This window comes from Lytechinus pictus, chromosome 7, assembly GCF_037042905.1.
Source record: "Lytechinus pictus isolate F3 Inbred chromosome 7, Lp3.0, whole genome shotgun sequence".
Classification (NCBI taxonomy): domain Eukaryota; kingdom Metazoa; phylum Echinodermata; class Echinoidea; order Temnopleuroida; family Toxopneustidae; genus Lytechinus; species Lytechinus pictus.
Genome location: NC_087251.1, coordinates 25,777,699 through 25,797,576, shown reverse-complemented (window position 1 = coordinate 25,797,576; position 19,878 = coordinate 25,777,699). Strand labels below are relative to the sequence as shown.

At 35.9% G+C, this 19,878-nt stretch overlaps 1 protein-coding gene across 1 annotated transcript; it reads right to left on the bottom strand.

The window, feature by feature from the left end:
* Nucleotides 1-17,864, bottom strand: LOC129264667 (probable ATP-dependent RNA helicase DDX28). The gene is made up of 13 exons (XM_064102349.1): nucleotides 17,752-17,864; nucleotides 17,004-17,285; nucleotides 16,401-16,541; nucleotides 15,913-16,119; nucleotides 15,314-15,382; nucleotides 14,841-14,922; nucleotides 14,444-14,550; nucleotides 13,793-13,903; nucleotides 12,997-13,093; nucleotides 12,119-12,270; nucleotides 10,700-10,792; nucleotides 9,773-9,925; nucleotides 1-1,273 (listed from the first exon to the last, which is right to left on the bottom strand). The coding sequence occupies exons 1-13, from the start codon at nucleotides 17,827-17,829 to the stop codon at nucleotides 1,157-1,159; spliced, it is 1,689 nt and encodes a 562-aa protein (XP_063958419.1). The 5' UTR covers nucleotides 17,830-17,864; the 3' UTR covers nucleotides 1-1,156.
* Nucleotides 17,865-19,878: the final 2,014 nt, after the last annotated feature.

Below are 19,878 nucleotides of genomic sequence, written 5' to 3'. Positions count from 1 at the left end.
TTGTAATATAGATATATTTTATTCAATGCAGCATACACCATGTAAAAATATGTATTTTCCATTCTCTCCATTAGCCTTTTAAGGGAGCGATAGATTTCATAACCTAGCCCATGACACAGAATCTTCTCCTTATTCATGCTTACAATAAGGCAGATTTCCCAAATCAAAAGACTCCACATCATGAATGAGCCATATAGATCTCCCAATTAACAACAGTTGGATGATACATGTATGCATAATGTTTAAAGGAACATTCATTCATCATTGGAAGAGACCAGTTCGTAGTTACTTCATGAACAATTTTGGTCAAATGACCTTTCATTTCTTTCATTATGATAGGCAGATTTCAAAGCAAGATATTACGTAAGCTTGCCTTACATAGCAGGATGAAGAAATTGAATAGACCAGGTGACTAGAATAGCACACCAATGAACACTTTATGAAGGTATTTGTTGCATTCCTACTTTGAATGCATATCATAGCATGTTGCACAATGTACTTGGCAAACTGTGAAATACCAGTCGTTCGTGGACGCATTGTTGTTTTTTGTGGATGTAAATGAAAACCACAATTCAAAAGAATATATGAATAATCAAGACATCAAAGTTGGTGCTTATCTCATTAGATTTTAAACCACCATGTCACTTTAGTACAAATGACCTTCCTCTGATCATGCGTAGAATCTTTTGAGGGGTGATTGAAGTCAGGATCCCATATCACATAGGTTTGCAATAGATTCAGGATATGAGAGAGCAATTCGGACTGGTTTCGTTCAGAGATTTGAACTAACCGTGCATGCAACAAATAATTGGCTATTACCATTCGGTGATTGTAATATTTAAATGGTATTGCCAAATACAGTCTCTGAACAAATGACAACTTGTCCTTGCCAAAAAATATCATATATTGGGTACATCATTTTCTTTCTCAGTCTTGATTTTCTGTATACAAGCAAATTGACAATCGCATCCTTGCTGCAAAATCTTGGTACTATCTCACACAGGAGCCAGTACAAAACCAGACAGATCTTTCTTGAGCCTGTAGTGTAGACCTCAAGTTTGGATGCTGAAAAAACTTGGCCTTGACCATCTGATTCGGTTTCTCACAGTGAATGTGGATCATACAGATCTTTACTGGGCTTGTTACTGGACTATCCTCAACCTTTCAGAGCTTGTTTTACATCCTGTAGGTCCTGGTCTATCACTCTCTTGTTATGCTTCTGTTTGATGTTTGCATCCACTCTGGGAAGATCTTCTCTGATCCTTACAGCTCTCTGAAATAAAATAAAAACAAAATTCTCTTTTTTTTAAGTACAGTTACAAACACCATTGATTGGGCTGTTGCACATTCAAGATAAAAATATCTTCTTTTATCTACTTATGACTGTATAAAGAAGAATAGAAATTTATATCTTTAAGTGTTATGAATACTTCCACTCATTAAAGACTGGCTGAAGATGTTTAATATAACATGCATATTTCAAGGCTTGTGCCATCACATCGGGTTATCGCGTCGGGTTGGGCAATCGCGTATACCCGACCATTTGAGAAGAGGACCACCTAGATTCCCGAAACATTGGATCCAGTTTACCCGACCATTCGAGAATTTTGCTATTATTACAAAGGACGAATTACGTTGCAGCTCATCATTATTGGGACAACTTGTCATAACCCCCTCTTAGCAAAAATATTAGATCCACCACTAATAATTATGAGTTTCAGCCCAAAATAATCTGAAACACATGGTTGAATTAAAGGTCAATGTATTCAAAGTCAACCCTCTGTAAAAAGTAACAAGTTATTTAGATTTATTTATTCTCTTTCCAATAATGCCACTTGCATGAAATTTGGATCACCCGTTGCCGCGCAAAAACCATTGCAAAAATGGGTGACCTTACCTTTTTGACCGAAAATGCAAAATAAGGGTGCGTCATAGCACAAGAACTTTGAAGGCGCACAGTGCTAAAAATGAAAATTTAGGCTTTTTTTATGTCAATTAACCTATATACCAAATATGAGTAAATTTAGAGTTGGTACAATTTAGCCCAATGGGTAAATTGACAAGGAATGTCCCTCTTTGTCAGATAGTTTTACCCCACACCTCTCCTTACACCTTTTAAATATTTATAGTTCAGTGTGCACAATTCAAAATATTTATCCTTCATCCAATTTGGCTTTAATACTGCTAACCCATGCATGACTTGGTAATTAAATCTCACTATTCTATAGATATTTAGTCAATATTGTTGAATCATTACGGTAACAAAACCTGTTTCTTTAAAAATTCAAACTGTTTTCATTGGTTATGGGGGGTGGTGATGTCAGATCCAAATGTGTTCAGATTAGAATGCAACCAGGATGCATGGTGAGATGTCAAATCAAATACTTGTAATAATGAGAGGAAATCATGGGCAGAAAAATAAACTATAAACACAAAGAAGCCCATTTATACGAGCAAGAAAAAGTTTAAGCACTTATAAAAAACAGAAACAAACTTAAAGTTGAAATAAAAACTTTAACAACATTGCAAAAACCATATCGATCATATCTAGAAAATCACCAAGTAAATGAAAGAGTTAAGAGATGTAAATCCAAACAGTAGAAATATCTAACTGCACATGACTTTGGATACACTGTGAAGGCTAATTGTGTGTTGTCACAAAGAATTTGTTTATGCCTTAATGGTCTGTGAGTACTATGAATAAAAAAATAGGAATGTTATGTGGGTTGCCTAATGTTAAATGGTACATAGCCCCAGCTTGATCACTGGTTCACTGGTTCACTCATTTGGGCTGTGATTACCGGGTAATCCAACATTCCCAGCGCACTCCATCCCATCAATCAGTGAACTTAAATTTCAATTACGTGAACCAAGTATCAATCAATCAAATATTTCAGTAGTGCGTTTATTGATTGGTTTGAATGTTTTGGCTAATGTGGTTTCTTACATACATGTACTGTCAAATATTTACTGGGAAAAAAAAAGGATTTTACATCAAAGATCAGGGAAAAAATTACACGGGGGCTCAGGGCGAATTTGCCCCTGAAATGCCCTATAGAGCCCTGGAAAACTAAAAAGGAGCCCCTGAAATTTACACAGTAAACTTTAATACAGTGTGGCAAATTTCGTCTGGTGAGCTCATAAATAGCCCTAGGAAAAATAATTATTTTTTTTCCCTGTCAAAGATAATGACATTTTTAGAAACTGTGCATTGGGGCAGAAAGTGTATTGGATTAATTTCTGTTGGTGTCAGTTGACTTTATAATGCCTCTGTTAGTGGCAACATCAGGCTGTTATTCTGAGTATGTCTCTGCTTTCACTGCTCACAGACACAGCTTGAGATGAGCATTCAGCCAATCATCTATTAAAGTATCAAACTAATCCATAGTACATGTACCTGATTGAATCATTTCCTAATAGAAATATCATTCTTCTAGGGTGATATTGAGAATAAGGGATTTTTTTTTTTAGTATTGATTTAGCACTTAGAGAATTAATGGAGCATATGAATTAATGAGCTCTTTGTTACAAAACCTGGGCTCCATATTGGAATGTGCAATAACTAGTGTATTGTAGTTTTTTATGTTAAAATCCATTCACCTCCCAGGCTAACAGATTTCCAATATAACTTTTTAAACAGAAAAAGCAAGCATTCATTTCATCACTCTGTTCAACAATGACTGAAGATGTTAACATATTAAAGAGTGGGCCAATAAATTATTTCCTTTGTTCAACATTCAACTTAATAATATTCTCAACAAAGGTAGTTAGAGTGTGGGGTGGTGATCAATCAACTGCGTAATGATTCTGATTAAAACATGCAAAGTTTAAAACTCACGAACCACATACATATTGAAAAATCAGATATTATATTCTTCCTTGAAATGAAAAACTAATGGCATATGTATCTAGTTTTTACAGATGGATCGTGCTTAATTTGAAGCATCCATTTAAGATAATGTGAGAAATATAAAGCTGTGTACCTATACTTTTTAATAGCTAAAAGCAGGAAAAAACCTAACAGGTGACATCATTAAATGGTAAATGGTAATAGTAATTTTTTACCTGATTGCTAAGAAAGCATGAATACTTGTAAGTAAGCAACCAGAGGACCGACGGCTTAAGGTCCTCTCCGAAGGACCTGGTTAAGAGGATTTAACAGCCTTACCAAAGGGCACTAGCGCACCAATTGGGAATCGAACCCGGGTCACCGGAATATGAAACCCCCGCTCTACCGACTGAGCTATCGTGCCTCCTAATGGACTAATGGACTTCCCATTTAGCAAATAACAAACAAACATAAAAGCATAAAACTAGAGAATATGCCCCCCCTCCCCCCGGAAATAAAATCAAATGACTAACACAATTAATATTAACCTCTTGTTAACCCTCATTAAATATTTTTGGTTTGTGATTTATTTGCAGCATGCTTCACTGCAAAAGTTTTTGTAAACATTTAGCTATATAAATAAGGGTTGTAAAGCATATTGAATAGAGCTTTTCTAGGTTGCCTGTGCTAGTGTGCTGTGTCTTAAAGTTGTTTGATGAAGAATGGTAAGTCTACCACCACATCATTCTTTATTTTAAAAGAGGTGTCCAATTTTCACAATACATAATTATAATGGGTTACAAAAACATTAAAACACAGATCGTAGAAGGAGGAGCAGTGGTAGTAATAGTAGTAGTAGCAGTAGAAGGAGTAGGAGTAGTGGTAGTAGTATAAGTAGTGGTAGTAGTGTTAGTAGTGTTAGTAGTGGTAGTAGTAGTAGTGATAGTAGTAGTAGTAGTAGTAGTAGTAGTAATAGTAGTAGTAGTAGTAGTAGTAGTAGTAGTAGTAGTAGTAGTAGTAGTAGAGTAGTAGTATTAGTAGTAGTAGTAGTAGGAGTAGGAGTAGTAGTGGTAGTAGTAGTAGTAGTAGTAGTAGGAGTAGGAGTAGGAGTAGGAATAGGAGTAGTAGTAGTATTAGTAGTAGATTTAGACACATTTTAATCATGTGTTTTTCTGGTTTCTCTTGTTTTATGTTTTCATCAAAACAACAAGAAATAATTAAGTGTGGGTTTTCCTTCTCATTTGTTATTGCAGGCAGAACAAATGATTTCACAATACACACTACAGCTGGAATGAAATTCTAAAGAATCAAGAGCCTAATAATTTCTTGGGATAAAATGTGAACAATAACTGATGATTTCAAGATGGAGATATGGCTAGCATCTAAAACAAAGTTTCAAAAGTGATATCAAGTACGCCTTTCAGGCATTGCTCTCAGGAGGCTTGAGTGTATGGAAACCTTAGTGCCATTCATCATCAAGCAGATGACAAGGTACTGCGGCAGCCAACGGGGCAAATGACAACCCAATTTATCACGCAAAAGCAACAGTCTTGGCTGAACACATTTCAAAGCATGTCATACTTAAACAATTATGTTAGTGTTTTGATCATTTTGACGATACTTATAGCATTATCAATATGTGAAGCTCAAATAATGCATGTCATGGAGGGCAAAGAGGCCATTCTAAATTTCCCATATCCTTGCAACAGCACAAAGGTAACACTACAGCATGGATACAAAGTGCCATTTTACACTTCGACCAATCCAGAGGTTGCATCTCTGGCTCATAATCAAATCCTTGTTAATCAAAATGGAGGTAAAAATGATAGCTGTTCTATCCGCCTCACAATTGATCCCGTCTCAAGAGATGACCAAGGAACGTACATCTTAACTGCATACAAAGACGGTATCATGGTACCTGAATATCCAAGAATTGGGTTACGCGTCGATTATCCTCCTGGAGTGGCACGATGTGACTCCACTACAGGGTACATCGACCAGGAATGGACAACGCTAGAATGCATGGCTCCAGCAGGAACCTTGTCTGGGTGGATTGTATGTTATCAGAATGGAAGCAGAGTTCCCCCTTTGACCATGCCAACAGTGAGAACAGGGCACCTACACCAGAGTATATTGGTGGGGCTCACTGCAGGCAGTGTGATCTGTTGTTCATCCCTGGCTGAGTATATTCCTAATAGGTGTGAGTGCTTCGATTGTGGATGGGACCCTGTTCTTGACGAAACCCTTGCTGACATCGAAGTGCCATGTCCAGAAGCTACACCTACTCCTACACTAACACCAGCAACAACCCCTAACCATACCGGTATCTATCCTGATACACAGGAGATTGAAACTCCTGTTCCAACATCTGATCTTATCTTCACAGAGCCTAAAGAGGCCTGTCAAAATTTGTATCCAAAGATGTGGAGCCACATTGTTTTTGATATTTTGATTATCATGAATATAATCTTCAGTGTGCTGATATTTTGTCAAATCAGGCATATCAAAATTTACTCTCGAAAGAAAGAATATACGCAAAATGGTAATATGATCCATTTTCTTTCAAAAGATAAAATGGAGAACATAAACAATGAATACTGTAGAGTATAATAATGAAGACATTATTTCATGAAGGTAATATTTCATTTTTTTGTTTATATAATAAAGTGAATGCCTTTGGTTTTTTAAATATACAGAAGAAAAAAATGAAGCAGAGCACAAGTGGATGAAAATGTGAGATGCTACTAAGACAGACACCGAGCTTGATAGCCAGGCGGGAGTATAAAAAATATAATTAATTTCTTATGTATTTTATTGTTTTTAAAATTCTTATGTATTTCTTTGCATTTTCAAACCTTTGTTTTTTATTGATTTTTCCGATGAAGTTTGTCAGGGACCCTTTTGTGATCATAAATAGCATAAAATGAATAAATTTAAACCAACAAAAGTAAAAATAATCATACATTTATGATTTTTGGTTGAAAAAACACAATTTGCATTGACTTTGTACATGGAATCACATTCTTTAGCAATTTTGGGTCTGACATGCACTAACAAAATGTTGCGTAATTTCGGAACCACGTACCTGGGCATCGCAAATTTGGTCTTAAAAGATGCACAAGACTTGAAAGTAAAAAGCCAGTGAGCAGGGCGGTCAACAAATTTCGCGCGATGGCGTAGTGATGAAATTTGTTGAGGGGGGGTCAAAACATTTCCAATTTCTACATAGATCACGATGGGCATTTGCTCATACTACATGGAGTCCCTTTTTATCAATTTATAAAAAAAAAAAATATGTATCCACATTTCCACACCATTAAACAGTACTATAATCGTATACAAAGAGTATGATTAAAATTTTAAAAGTATATATATGGTTAATAATGACTTTAAAAGGTATTCGCAAGTTATAATCTAGCATGATAGTGCAATAGAGTGGATTTACACATATGTATCTTTATAGAGCATTAGTTCTTTTATACTGTAACTAAAAAATAATAAACTTGGTGAAGTTAACCATTGTATGTGTGCAAAGTGATTTATGAGGTGTTGAGACCAGTATCATATATATACAGAAAAAAAGACTACATGTACATGTATTTGACAATTGGTTAATCACAAAATCCACTGACTCTTTAAAACAAAGGTTAATGAAGACTTCCAACTTCCCATATCATTTCTCCTAGTTTAAAATTCCAATAAATGCTTTGAAAGACCAAAAGAAATACCATAAAAATTAACAAGTTGTATTGCATTGGGGAAAAAATCATAAAGACTACTGTAATATCACTGCTAGCTGCAAGCCTCATCACACCCCACCCCCTATATCTTCATTTCCTCCTTCTTTCACAATCACTTGATCTGTCAATATTTATATTTGACCAATATTTATAAATGACAAACCAAATTATTAAAACAAACAAGGAAATACCATTGGACCTTGTTACACAGACATATACAATCAATATCCACAACTGATAGCAACTTGTTTTACATGGCTCAGAATAGACCTTTAAAGGGGAATCCAACCCAAATAAAAACTTGAACAATATCGGACAAAGAATAAGAAATTTATGAATTTTTAAAGTTGTAAATATTGGTAATCATTATACCCACGGAGACTTCAAATTGGCCTCATATGTGATGTCATAGTGATGTAAGGCAAGGACTACTCTTCCATGTACTCCAATACATAAAATGGCTAAAATGTCATTTGTCCCAAAAATTTAATTTCAAATCATATTTTTCTTTCATGAGGACATAAAACAATATACTACCTAGGTTATATTTAGATTACTGCCCCAGGGGAATGGGTACAAATCCCTGATAATTAAGTACATGGCCTATGGGAAAGTTGTCCTTGCCCCTTGTCATAATTTACTTCCCAAGTTGCCAATTTGAAATCTACAGTCTAAGCGATCTCAAATTTAAAGCAGCTATAACTTTCTTATTGCTTGTCCGATTTCTTTCAAACTTTCACAATTCCGTTTGATTTATTTTTCTCCTTCCCAAACACAACATTTTATGGCAAAGGCTGGATTCCCCTTTAATTACACTTAATTGTACAATTCATGGTATTTTTTATGTTCCAGGACCCTGATGTTACAATATATTTCATGTGGTTAATATGAACGGAAAATCTATTCATGGTGTATGATATCATATGCAAGGAATGCTTACTGTATTGATATATTGTAAATTTGCATGTTACTTGATCAACCAATGGCAATGGGTCATCGAGCTTTCATCACTAATTTATTGTTTACTTCTTTTTCAACAAACAAAAGTATTGCTAGGAGTGCAGTCACATGCACTACACACAAAACTTTATGTATGAGACTACACACAAATATTTTCAGGTTTTTGTTATATTTTGAATGCATGGTCATTTAAAATGCAATCTTTTATGGTAGATCTTAGCCTCTTGTCAAGGCCCTGTTGGCTGCTTCCCGAGCGAAGCGAGGGATATAGCGAAGCAGAGCGCCGCGAGACAGGGCCTCTTGACATCTGAGCCGAATTTCACCAACTTTCTTTTGTTTTTTATTGTTTTTACCAATATTCCGACCAAAAACTAGTCGGTGAAAATCATCCAATGAGAGCGCGGGCTGCTATGACGATATATTGAATATTCGTGAGCTCAGCTTGAATGGCGACCCGTGGATTCTTGGCGAAGAGTGACGACGAAATATCAATGAGCATTTGAATATGCCTCTAAAATGCTAAATATTGACCGATTTAAGGATTTGCAAGTCGATGAAATTAAATCTGCACTGGAAGGACGAGATGTTTTTGTAAATCTACTCACAGGATATAGAAAATATGTAATCTTTCATGCGATTCCACTATGCGTCAATTATCGATCTCCGCGGTGCAGTGAGGGAATGCTGGAGTCGAGTTGTGCAGTTAGTGGTGCTTCCCCTTGACTCGAGTATGACTAGGCCGATCTCCCGGGAAGTTTCGGGGCGGTGTACTAGTAGTAGTACCACTACTTGTTGCATTCTGCTGGTTATATCCCCTTTAGTGTCCCGCCATTAAATGAATCCCCTGCAGAATAGTAGAATACTAGTATTCCAAACCCCGGACGAAACAGCTTTGACATGGTTTACTAGGTGATCGGTAATATTCATGACTAATGTACATTCATTAGGAAGACATTCCTCATGAATATATTATTCAACTCAGATGTCAAGAGGCCCTGGCTCGCGCCAGGCCTAATTCGCAAGGCGAATTAGGAAATCCCTCGCTTCGCTCGGGAAGCAGCCACCAGGGCCTCGACAAGAGGCTAGGTAGATCTAGACCTTTTCACCATAATTTATTTCTAGCTTACAAGAACATATCTTGAAAACTCACAGATGTTTCCAACTTTCCCATTACACTAAAATTTCTCTTAAAAGTGCATTATCTGCATGGGAGGTCTACCAGTGATTGTAACCGATAACTTACCTCAATCTTATTGACCAGCTCAACATCCCACTTGTGTACCACAAAGTTAGTCACATGACCGCTCCCTTGGCTGCCGACACGCCCTACCCTCCCTGCTCGATGGATGTAGTCAGACATGAACGGAGGGAAATCAAAGTTTACCACATGCTGCACCTGTGGAAAATCAAAACCAATGATAATAAAAACAATAATCCAGTTTTGACTCTGGATCTGGATGTCTACAGTGCAGGACCGTTTTAGTATGGCACATTGGGTGAGAGAGAGAGAGGGCTTATGAAGATTAGCAGTACCGGTTATTTATAGGGTACTGCTTAAAACATTGTATCAAGGTGCTTATAGATTACCATTCCTATTATTGGATTCAATTAGTCTTGCCTGCAAAAAGAATGTGAGTACATTCATCACTTTCTAAGGAATATTCTAGTCAGTCATTGTGTGGGGCACACATGATGCTCAGAAAAAATAATCAATCTTGCATCCTTACCATTCTACCAAATAAGCTATCATGCTTCCTTTATTATGAAGGAATGAAACTGAAGAAAATTGGTATGGTCATGAAAAATATATTACCAGTACTTCACAATCTGCCCTGTTTGTAAGATATTCTGTTCCCATGGGCAGTGATGTGTCTTGGGTGAAGAGTATATTAGACATCAGCTAAAAACTGTAGCCCGTCGACCTTCAGTAACAGTGTAAAGCGCTGAAATTGTGTCCTTTTGAACAGCTGTAGCAAGGAGCATTACCACAGCTGAAAATTCATCCCTTCTAAATTTTGACACTAGTGGCTTCTTCAGATGTTCATTAGATTGACTAATATTCTTTTTTCCTAATTTTTTTTTGCCCGGGCAACATGCCCAATTGTCCCCTCTCCCTAGGTACGCCACTGCCTTTAAGACTTATGATATGAAATGAATTTATATGACATACCTCTACTGTATCTACTCCTCTGGATGCAATATCAGAACAGACCAGGATGTTAGCTTCACCTGCTTTGAAGGCCTTCATTATTCCACTACGAGACTGGATGAGAGATTTAAACACAGTGAAAAATGAATGAAGTTTTCATTTTCACAAAAGTTATGTTTTCATAAAAAAGGGCAGTACTATAAAGTACACAATTTTCCTAAGATTTGATTGTTTGAAAATAAAGGTGTTTATGTCCTTATTTGTACAAAAGTATTTGTTCATGTGAGTTTTGAAATAAGGAAGAATTGGATCAAATAGTCAAACACGCAGTTTTAATAAGATTTATGAATAGACATACATGTCTTCATTGAGTATTCTGGATTCCTTGCATCAATTAGCTAGGAATAATTATGTTTCAATAGTTACTATGGAGATTGTGTATTATAAAGTGACACTACTTTTTATGTACGGAGATGGAAAGAGGATGTTCCTAGCTTCTAAATGATTTACAACGTTATTTCAAAACTCTTCAAATCCCATAGGAAATGTGAAAAGTCAGAAAGGGTAATTTCAAGAATGAAACAGAAAATGGATTTAAAAAAGAGTGAGATCACCCAAGCATGCAGACTTTCATTTAATGTCTTGAATACTAAAAGGTTGTTGCATACATAACATTACTATTAGCCAATAAGAAGGCATTGAGGAGATAATTATAATAATATACAGTTCTTGTATAGCGCATATCACATTATGAATAATGTCTCTATGCGCTTCCAAAGGACTTTATCAAAAGGATATTATTACCCCAGCTGTAGCTTGGCAGCCGTAATTACTAAGATTACAGCGCACACGCATTTCAAGGAATAAATTCCTGCTAGGTACCCATTCACCTCACCTGGGTTGAGTGCAGCACAATGTGGATGAATTTCTTGAAGAAAATTATGCCATGGCTGGGATTCGAACCCACAACCCCCTGTTTCAAAGTCATAAGACTAATCCACTGGGCCACAACGCTCCACAATTATTATTATTATTATTTAGGAGATTGCTGGGTACAAGTTATACTACTTCCTTTTCTTAAATTTGAAATTTCATTAACATCATATCACGGGTTAGCAAATGGAAGAACTTAACTCACTAACAGTGAGTTTGAGAAATGAGATGTTAATGATTTTCCACAAAACAAAACATTGCAGAGTTATCACTTTGTGTTACTAAACAAAGTGTACTCCAGTTAGATGTTGTAACTGGAGTACAACAGAGAGTTGGATAAGTAAATGAGTGACTTTTTTTTTATAAGTTTCAGTATCTTAAGGTCTTACTGATCAATTTGGTACCAAAATTTCAAAATGGCAACACATTGAGTTACATCCTTCTGCTTGTAAACCATCAAAATAACATTTTCTTTCTCTCTTTGTCAAATATAATTGAAACCCATACCTTGCCACCCATTTTAGAATGTAATCTAAGAGCTGGAACGCCATTCTCAGTGAGAAAGTGAGCTAACCAATCACAGGTCGATGCTGTGTTACAGAATACCATGGTAGAAACACGACTCTTCTGTTCTCTCTTTACTAGCTCAAGGATCTTGACTGTATGGAGGTGGATAATAGAAGAATATAATATACATTCTATTTTTAAAGAGAATATTAATTATCATGAAATGGAGAGTAAATATAAGAAAACATAATAAAATAAACATACAGTTTGGGAAATAACCATCAGATCACTTACTCACATGCGATATAGTCTACTATTTATTTCCCAAACTGTAAATTTAATTATAAGGATGCGTATCAAAGAAATCCATATCAATAGAAACTATGAAATTAATATCAAATTAAATAGAAAGAAACTTAAATCAATAAAATATATGAATTCGTACCACTTTATTGTCAATCTTCATCTATACAATCCAACAAATTTTGTCAAACATAAATGAACACTATATAATTTCAGGGAAGCAAAACTTCAGAACTTCAATATAAAAAGCTCCTGAAATAAAAATCAAATACAAACTGAATTTCAATTAATAATTGAAATTCAAAATAAGTTTACGAATTATAAAGAAACAAACACAAAAACAAAAGTCAAAATTTGAAGAAAAAAAAAAACATACAAGTACATGTAAACTCAACACAAATTCAACTTCCATATCAAACTCAATATCAAAACGAATAATCAAAGACTCAAAATAAAAATAAAAATGCAAAACACAAATTTAAGCTCAAAATTAAAATTTATATCAAACTCAAGACTTGAACACAAACCAAATCTCGAAATCAAACTTCAACCATAACTCATACTCAATGACGTACCTGCTTTATCCTGTGAGTGTAGCCTAAGAAACTTTTGATGAACATGAGGCATTATACGATGAAGATGAGGGGTAGAAATCACCTCAATATTCTCAGGCTATAACAAATAAAAGCCAAACAGATATATATTTCCATTTTCATTCCATTTTCATTCTCATTTCATTTTACTTCATTTTCATTTCAATTCAGTTTTGTTCCTTCATTAATACAGTATTGATGATTTTTGGCATAAAACTTACTATCATAGAAAATTTGTCATTATACTATCTGCCATGGAAATCTCCATTTTGATTGACTGTTGAGTCTTTTTACCATGAAGCTGTTATTGATAGCAAAGTTACTGTAATATTTAGTTATATGCCTCATATCACTTGTTACATAAACAAGCCATCTGTATGACAGGAACCTGTGAATAAAGACCATCTGCATTTAAAGACCACATTACTAGGGTGAGTTTCATAAATAATTTACAATCACGGTAACTTTGCCATTATAGTATTTACCATGGCAACAGGTGTCAGCAGCCAATCAAAATCGAGGCTTGTATTGGGGTTTTCATAATGACAAAAGTTACCACAATTGTAAGTTCTTTACGAAATGAGTCCCAGGGCACAGCCTACATAAAGTTTAGCGATTGACTGTGAGGGCTGATTTCTGTGATTGATTACATTGATTATTGTGTAAGATCAATTATAAAAATCAGCCCAATAATCAATTACTAATCTTTATGTTACGGGGTCCCATTTACTTTGTGAGGTCTTAATAGGCAGGTTTCATTGTAAGGGCATCAACTCACCGGGATGATGTCAGCAAGGATGTTTGTAGCTTTCCTCGGCATGGTTGCTCCTACCATCGTCAGCTGGGCTTCACCTGGGGCTGTTACTTTACATGCCTTTCCTTCTCCGATCTGAAAGGGGGTGGTTACAAATCAATTACTAACAACCAATTTCATGTAAAAGCAATGACAATGCTTAATTTTGGCTGGTGGAATTTTGGATTCTCACTTCATGACCCCCCCCCCCCCCTAAAGTCTCGTGCACATTCAGGAACATCTACAATATCTGAATCTGGTCATCTGAAGAACTAAAAAGATTTGAATTCAAATGGTTTACAACAAAATATTGATAGCAAGGTTAGTTATTCTACATGACCTTTGACCTTTTGACCACACAACTCTGTTTTCTGAGCTATATTTCAAGATTGACATTAATGCAGTTGGTGAAAGAATAATGCAATAATGTTACTCAAGTCAGTTTTGGCTCGTCAAACAGAAAGATACTCTTTCTGTACCAATGCATTCATGATTATTCACTATTTGAATGGTATAGATTCACAAATGGAAAAAATCTAAACTAATAACAATACAAATGATAGCAAGAGACTGTATTATATCTGCCCTTTCCCCATTCTCCATACATGAATCAAATATAAGTCATTTTATACTTACCTTAATCCGTTTTAAAATCTTGAGGGTTTGTTGAATAAAGCTATCATCAAGCATAGTGTCCGATTCATCTATTACCACATGAGATACACAGTTCAAGTTGCCATAACCTGATGAAGAGATAAGATAGGGTTATCAAGCTGGAGTAGTATTACCAGCACCTAGAAACACATGCATTATCAAGCCATCTCTCATCTTATTCTCCCCTTTTATTTCTTTCTTTTTTTCTTCCTTCCTCACTCCCTCTTCCTCCTTCTCCTCCCCGTCCTCCTTCTTCTTCCTCCTTCTCCTCCTCCTCCCCTTTTCCCTCCTCCTCTTCTTCTCTTTCTTTTTCTTCTCCTCCTCCTCAAGTTCCACTTGATTCTTTGTGAAAAACCCCAGGTTAAGTTTACATTGTTACCTTGTCTCACAGCATTTATAATGGGTCCAGGTGTTGAAATGATAATGTCGGTGGATGAACTCAGTCTTTTTTCCAGGTTTTTCTGAAAGAAAAAAAAAAAAAATCTTAATGTCTAAATCTATGTCGCATTTTCTAAATTAGATACCGTATTTGCATTCAATTTCCAGCATGTTTTCTGTTCGATTTAACTCTTTATTAACCCCCCCTCAAACACACACACACACAATAAGAGGAAGAGGAATGGGAAAGAGGAAGAGTAAGAGGGAAAGGAAGGGAAAAGCAGGAGGAATATGAAGAGAAAGAGTTAGAGGAAGAGGAAAGGAAAAATGAAGGGGAAGACAATATGGAAGAGGAAATGGAAATGCAACAGAAAAGGAAAGGGAATAGGAGGAAAACAGAAGAAAAAATGCTGTAAATCTGTCACTCCATTTATATACCGTGCAATATGAATACATAATGAAGTAGACACCTACCAAGCTTGTTTCCCCATCAAAGTATTGAACTGATAAACCAGCAGACTCAGCAAGAATCTTGCAAACCTCCTGAAAACACAATAAAAAAAGGATATCCAAATAATACATTTCTGATAAATTTGAGAGCTACCGTATAACAGACATTTCAAATAAGGGACACTGATTGTTGACTATAATATTACAATTTAGCTTTGCAATGCAATATCCAAATATATTCAAAAACATAAGAGTGTATATTGTCCTTGATTATTTCACAAGAGAACCAACTCGAATGAGATCAGGGAGAACTTACATGAGAGGCTTGGGGTGAATTCATCCCCGGAAAGCCCTACAAAGCCCTGGAAAACTAATAAAAAACCCTTGAAATTCCCATAGGGTCTAATATAAAATGGTATTACAATGTAGTATGTGCTGTTGGGCTAAAAATATAGCCCCAGAATAAAAAAAAAATATTCCATGAATGAGATCCTTACCCAAACCCGATAGAAAAGTTCACCGACAATCCCTTGCATTGACCACAATGTGCTATCAGTTTTTCACAAATCAACAGTGCAATCATTCACAAAGCATTGTGTTACGTGGCCCAATGAGACCCTTACCAAAACCTGATGGACAAGTTCACCGACGGGCAAAAGCACCACACTCCTAGGCAGACCAGTCTCCGCAGCTGTAGGTGTGCCTGTCAGTTTTGATTCATCAAGCAGCCTCTGTATCAACGGGAGTAGGTATGTCAGGGTCTTCCCGCTACCAGTCTCTGCAGCACACAGCGTGTTCTTTCCCTGCAGGATACTAGGTATTGCAGACAACTGCAAGGGTATGGGGGAAGAAAGGGAGGATAACATATAAATCTTAAGATCCAAGCAATTCTTAACGTAATGAGAATTAGCACCTTGGGCACTCTACGGATTTGTTATGAGCATTCGGTTGACGTGAACTATGTCAATACGTATTAGATCCAGATGCATTATGATGTGGTAATGTATAATCTTGATATTACAGACTTTCTTTAATAATTATTGCTGACTGCAACTACTTGAGTTATCCTTTAACTTTTTATAGGTAGTTCATTTGTTTAATTGAACAATACCTGTATACTTGTAGGTGTACTGATATCCATAAAATCTAATCCTCTCATGACAGAAGGATGTAGTTTCAGGTCTTGAAAGGTTTGTGGTTTCTTATCCGCAGTCTCTGCTTCATTTTCTTGTGTCTTGGTAATCGATGGATTCTGAAAAGACAGAAATGGATATAAAAATTAAAGAAAGCCAGAATAAGAGAGAGATAGAGGGAGAAAAGGGAGGGAGAGAGAAGGAGAGAGAGTATGATACATTACTGAAGGTGATTACCGAAGGGTAATTTTAACTTGAAGTTACTCTTCAGATTGGTTATTGAAAAAAAAGATGAAGACAGAGAGACAGCAAGAGGGCAGAGAAGCCCACAAGTAAGTCAAAGACCAGCGTTGTATCAGATTTTTTGGCAGGGAACATTGACATGGCATGAGCTTGCCTGACATTTGATGTAAATGTAGGCATAAGAAGGATATATTCAGAGACGAATGAGAGCCCCTGCCCCCTGATAAGGACATTTCACACCCAACACCTGGTGAGGGGAAATTGAAAACCACTGAATTTTCACTAGATGCTTGAGTAGCCAATATAATTTCTGCTGCAAGAACAAGGCATTCACTTACCCCTTTGTAGGCTAGAATGTTAAAGTAATCCCCTCTGGATTTATTAGACTTCCAGCCCTGAGATGCAAGCTTGGGAGGAGAGAGCTTCTGGTAGGTCTGGTTAAGATAGTGGTTGTACTCCTTTCTCTTGGATGAGATGATCTCTGTACCAGGCCTAGCAGTGAAGATCCTACCCTTCCACTTGATTGGACCTTTCCTTTGGCCCTTTTGAATGGTCTGGACTTTCTTCTGTAAGGCCTTGGGAATCCTGATAATTGGGATGTCAGGACTTGGCCTTGTGCTCTGCAGTTGGAAGAAAAGAATACATCAGTTTAGAAGCATATTTTCATGCATACTTCTGTATAGCCCGAAATGTTGACATTGATTCTATTTTGCTCTTAAGTATATTTGGACGAGGGGTAGATGATGAAAGGGGTGGTGGGATGGTTTGAGGATGCAATTGTAATAAGAGAGATGCTGCTTTTATGACTCCCCTTTTTAGCTTCTGATCTCGATGTCAAACCTCACAAATAAATAATTCTACATGCTGCTACATTTTGTGTCAATCAAATACCAAGCTGATGTCAGCAGGGATTTTCCCTATTTTTTAAAAATTATTTTGTTGATTAAAAAAATCTTACAACATACACTTATGCTTAGGTACAATACGATAAATAATTTCGAATGATTTTGAGACAATATCGTTCACAGTTCAATTTTCTTAATTAATTGTATGATCACGATGGGTGGTGTTTTTTTTAATACTCACCATGAAACTGACTGGGTAATATCTTGTGTAGCAAATTAGTTTATGAAATCTCAGAGTACATCTAGCACATACCTCCATGATGCTAATTCCTGGAAAGAACAAGAATTGTTGCATTGTTTATTATGCAGAGAGAGTTTGGAAGAAGAAAAAAAAAAAAAAAAAAAAAAAATCGAATTTTGCTTATTTTCTGTTTTTACCCCCACACCAATATATAGTGAACTGTAAAGTATCTCTCCACTTCAATGATTAAGAGGGGGCTTTCCCCGGGAAGGATACGATAAATGTGACTGGCTGTATATAACACGTCAAACCAGTCACACATGACGTATTGGCAGTATAAAACAGACAACAGACTGGAGTGAACTTTAGTCTCTACCTCGTCATCTCTAGAATCAGGACAAGTGAAATTATAGGCTATATCCAGATGTATGCAGTTGTATTACTCTAGAATGTGTATTTAGGATGTCATCTGAACACTCAGACCATCGTGTGGAACCTAGGACTTCTTCAAATTTGACACATATAAAAGTATACAAATTGAACAGTAACCAAACACATACAATCGGATAAGTCATTCTCATAACAAGATAGTGTTATGACGATTTACTCTTAAATGTTCTTGTTAGCAAGGAGTATACACTCCAATGGCTCATGAATAAAGGACTTATTTTGCAATACATATCTATCCCAGAATGCAACAGTCTTGTACATTTGGTAGAGACAAAATATCAACTGGATGGCTACAAATGGGAGTGCAGGAAGATGTTCCAGAAGAAAAAACACTCAAAAACAATATCAATATAAGGAGAGGAACATGGTTTGGTCATTCCAATCTAAGTATTCTAGAGATTTTGAAGATGATGAATTGGTGGACACAAAACATGCCACAAAATTTGATGAAGGAACAAATGCAAATTAGCAGCAAGACAGCAGTAGATTGGGAGATGTTTTGCCGAGAAGCATGCAAAGTGATCTGCTTGATTCAGAGGAGAAAATAGGAGGCGAAGGCAACAAGGGCCATAAGGTAGAAGGACAATGGGTGTTTGGCGGCATTGAAGAAGATTCTAGGAAGTCATTCATTGTTGCTGTTGATGACAGATCTGAAGAAACGCTCCTGCCAATAATAAAGTGGTACATTCTTCCAGGGACCAAGATCATCTCCGACTGCTGGAAATCATACTCAAACTTGGTGAAGCATGGTTATACACATGAAACTGTAAATCATTTTTTGGATAATAAGAACAAAGACGGCTTTACAACAAACAAAATCGAGGGCCACTGGCAGCAGCTAATATCCAGCCTACCAACCCATGGGAGGAAGAAGGAACACTATAGCTGCTATTTCGCAGAGTTTCTGAACAGATACAAGCTTAAAGACATATTTGATGCATTTTTAGATGATATTTAGATGATTTTGCAAAATTGTATAAGCCATTGTAAACACAAAGGGAAATAAAATAACTGATAGCTTGCGATTAATTCTGCTTGAACCTCAATTATCAGCTTATCATACTTATCAGAATGTAATGATGCCTAAAAAAAATGTATGAAATAAAGACCATATACCTTTACAGCGATCCAATTATATAACTTTAAGGAATCCGTGTGATACATCAGAAGTAGATATAGGATATATTTATCTTATTACTGCATTTATAAATTATGTCAGTGATCAAAGTGTTTGGAGTAAACATGAATGAGACAATTTTTTTTAAATAATATTGTTGGAATGTTTTTAATGTTTATAACTTAGTGTGTTGTACATATATATATTTTCCAATATTACTTCTTAATTGATAAGAATGATTTGTATTACATTTAAAAAGCAATAAAAATGATAAAGGTACCTGCTTGTTTGGTAACACATTAATACACAAAATAATCCTTTAAGATTATTTTTCACTTAATTTTGTAATTCAGTAAAAAAATTACACCATTCTTTGAGTATTACTTGATATATTTCCCCAATAATATTTCTTTAAGATATGCTTATTCGCGCAATAGATTATAGTTGAAATATGCACCCTTTACATAACACTTGAACAAAAAAAAGAATTATAGGCCTACTTAATCTTAGCATTTTTAAGATTACATAGATATAATGAGCTTTTATACAAGAACACTTTC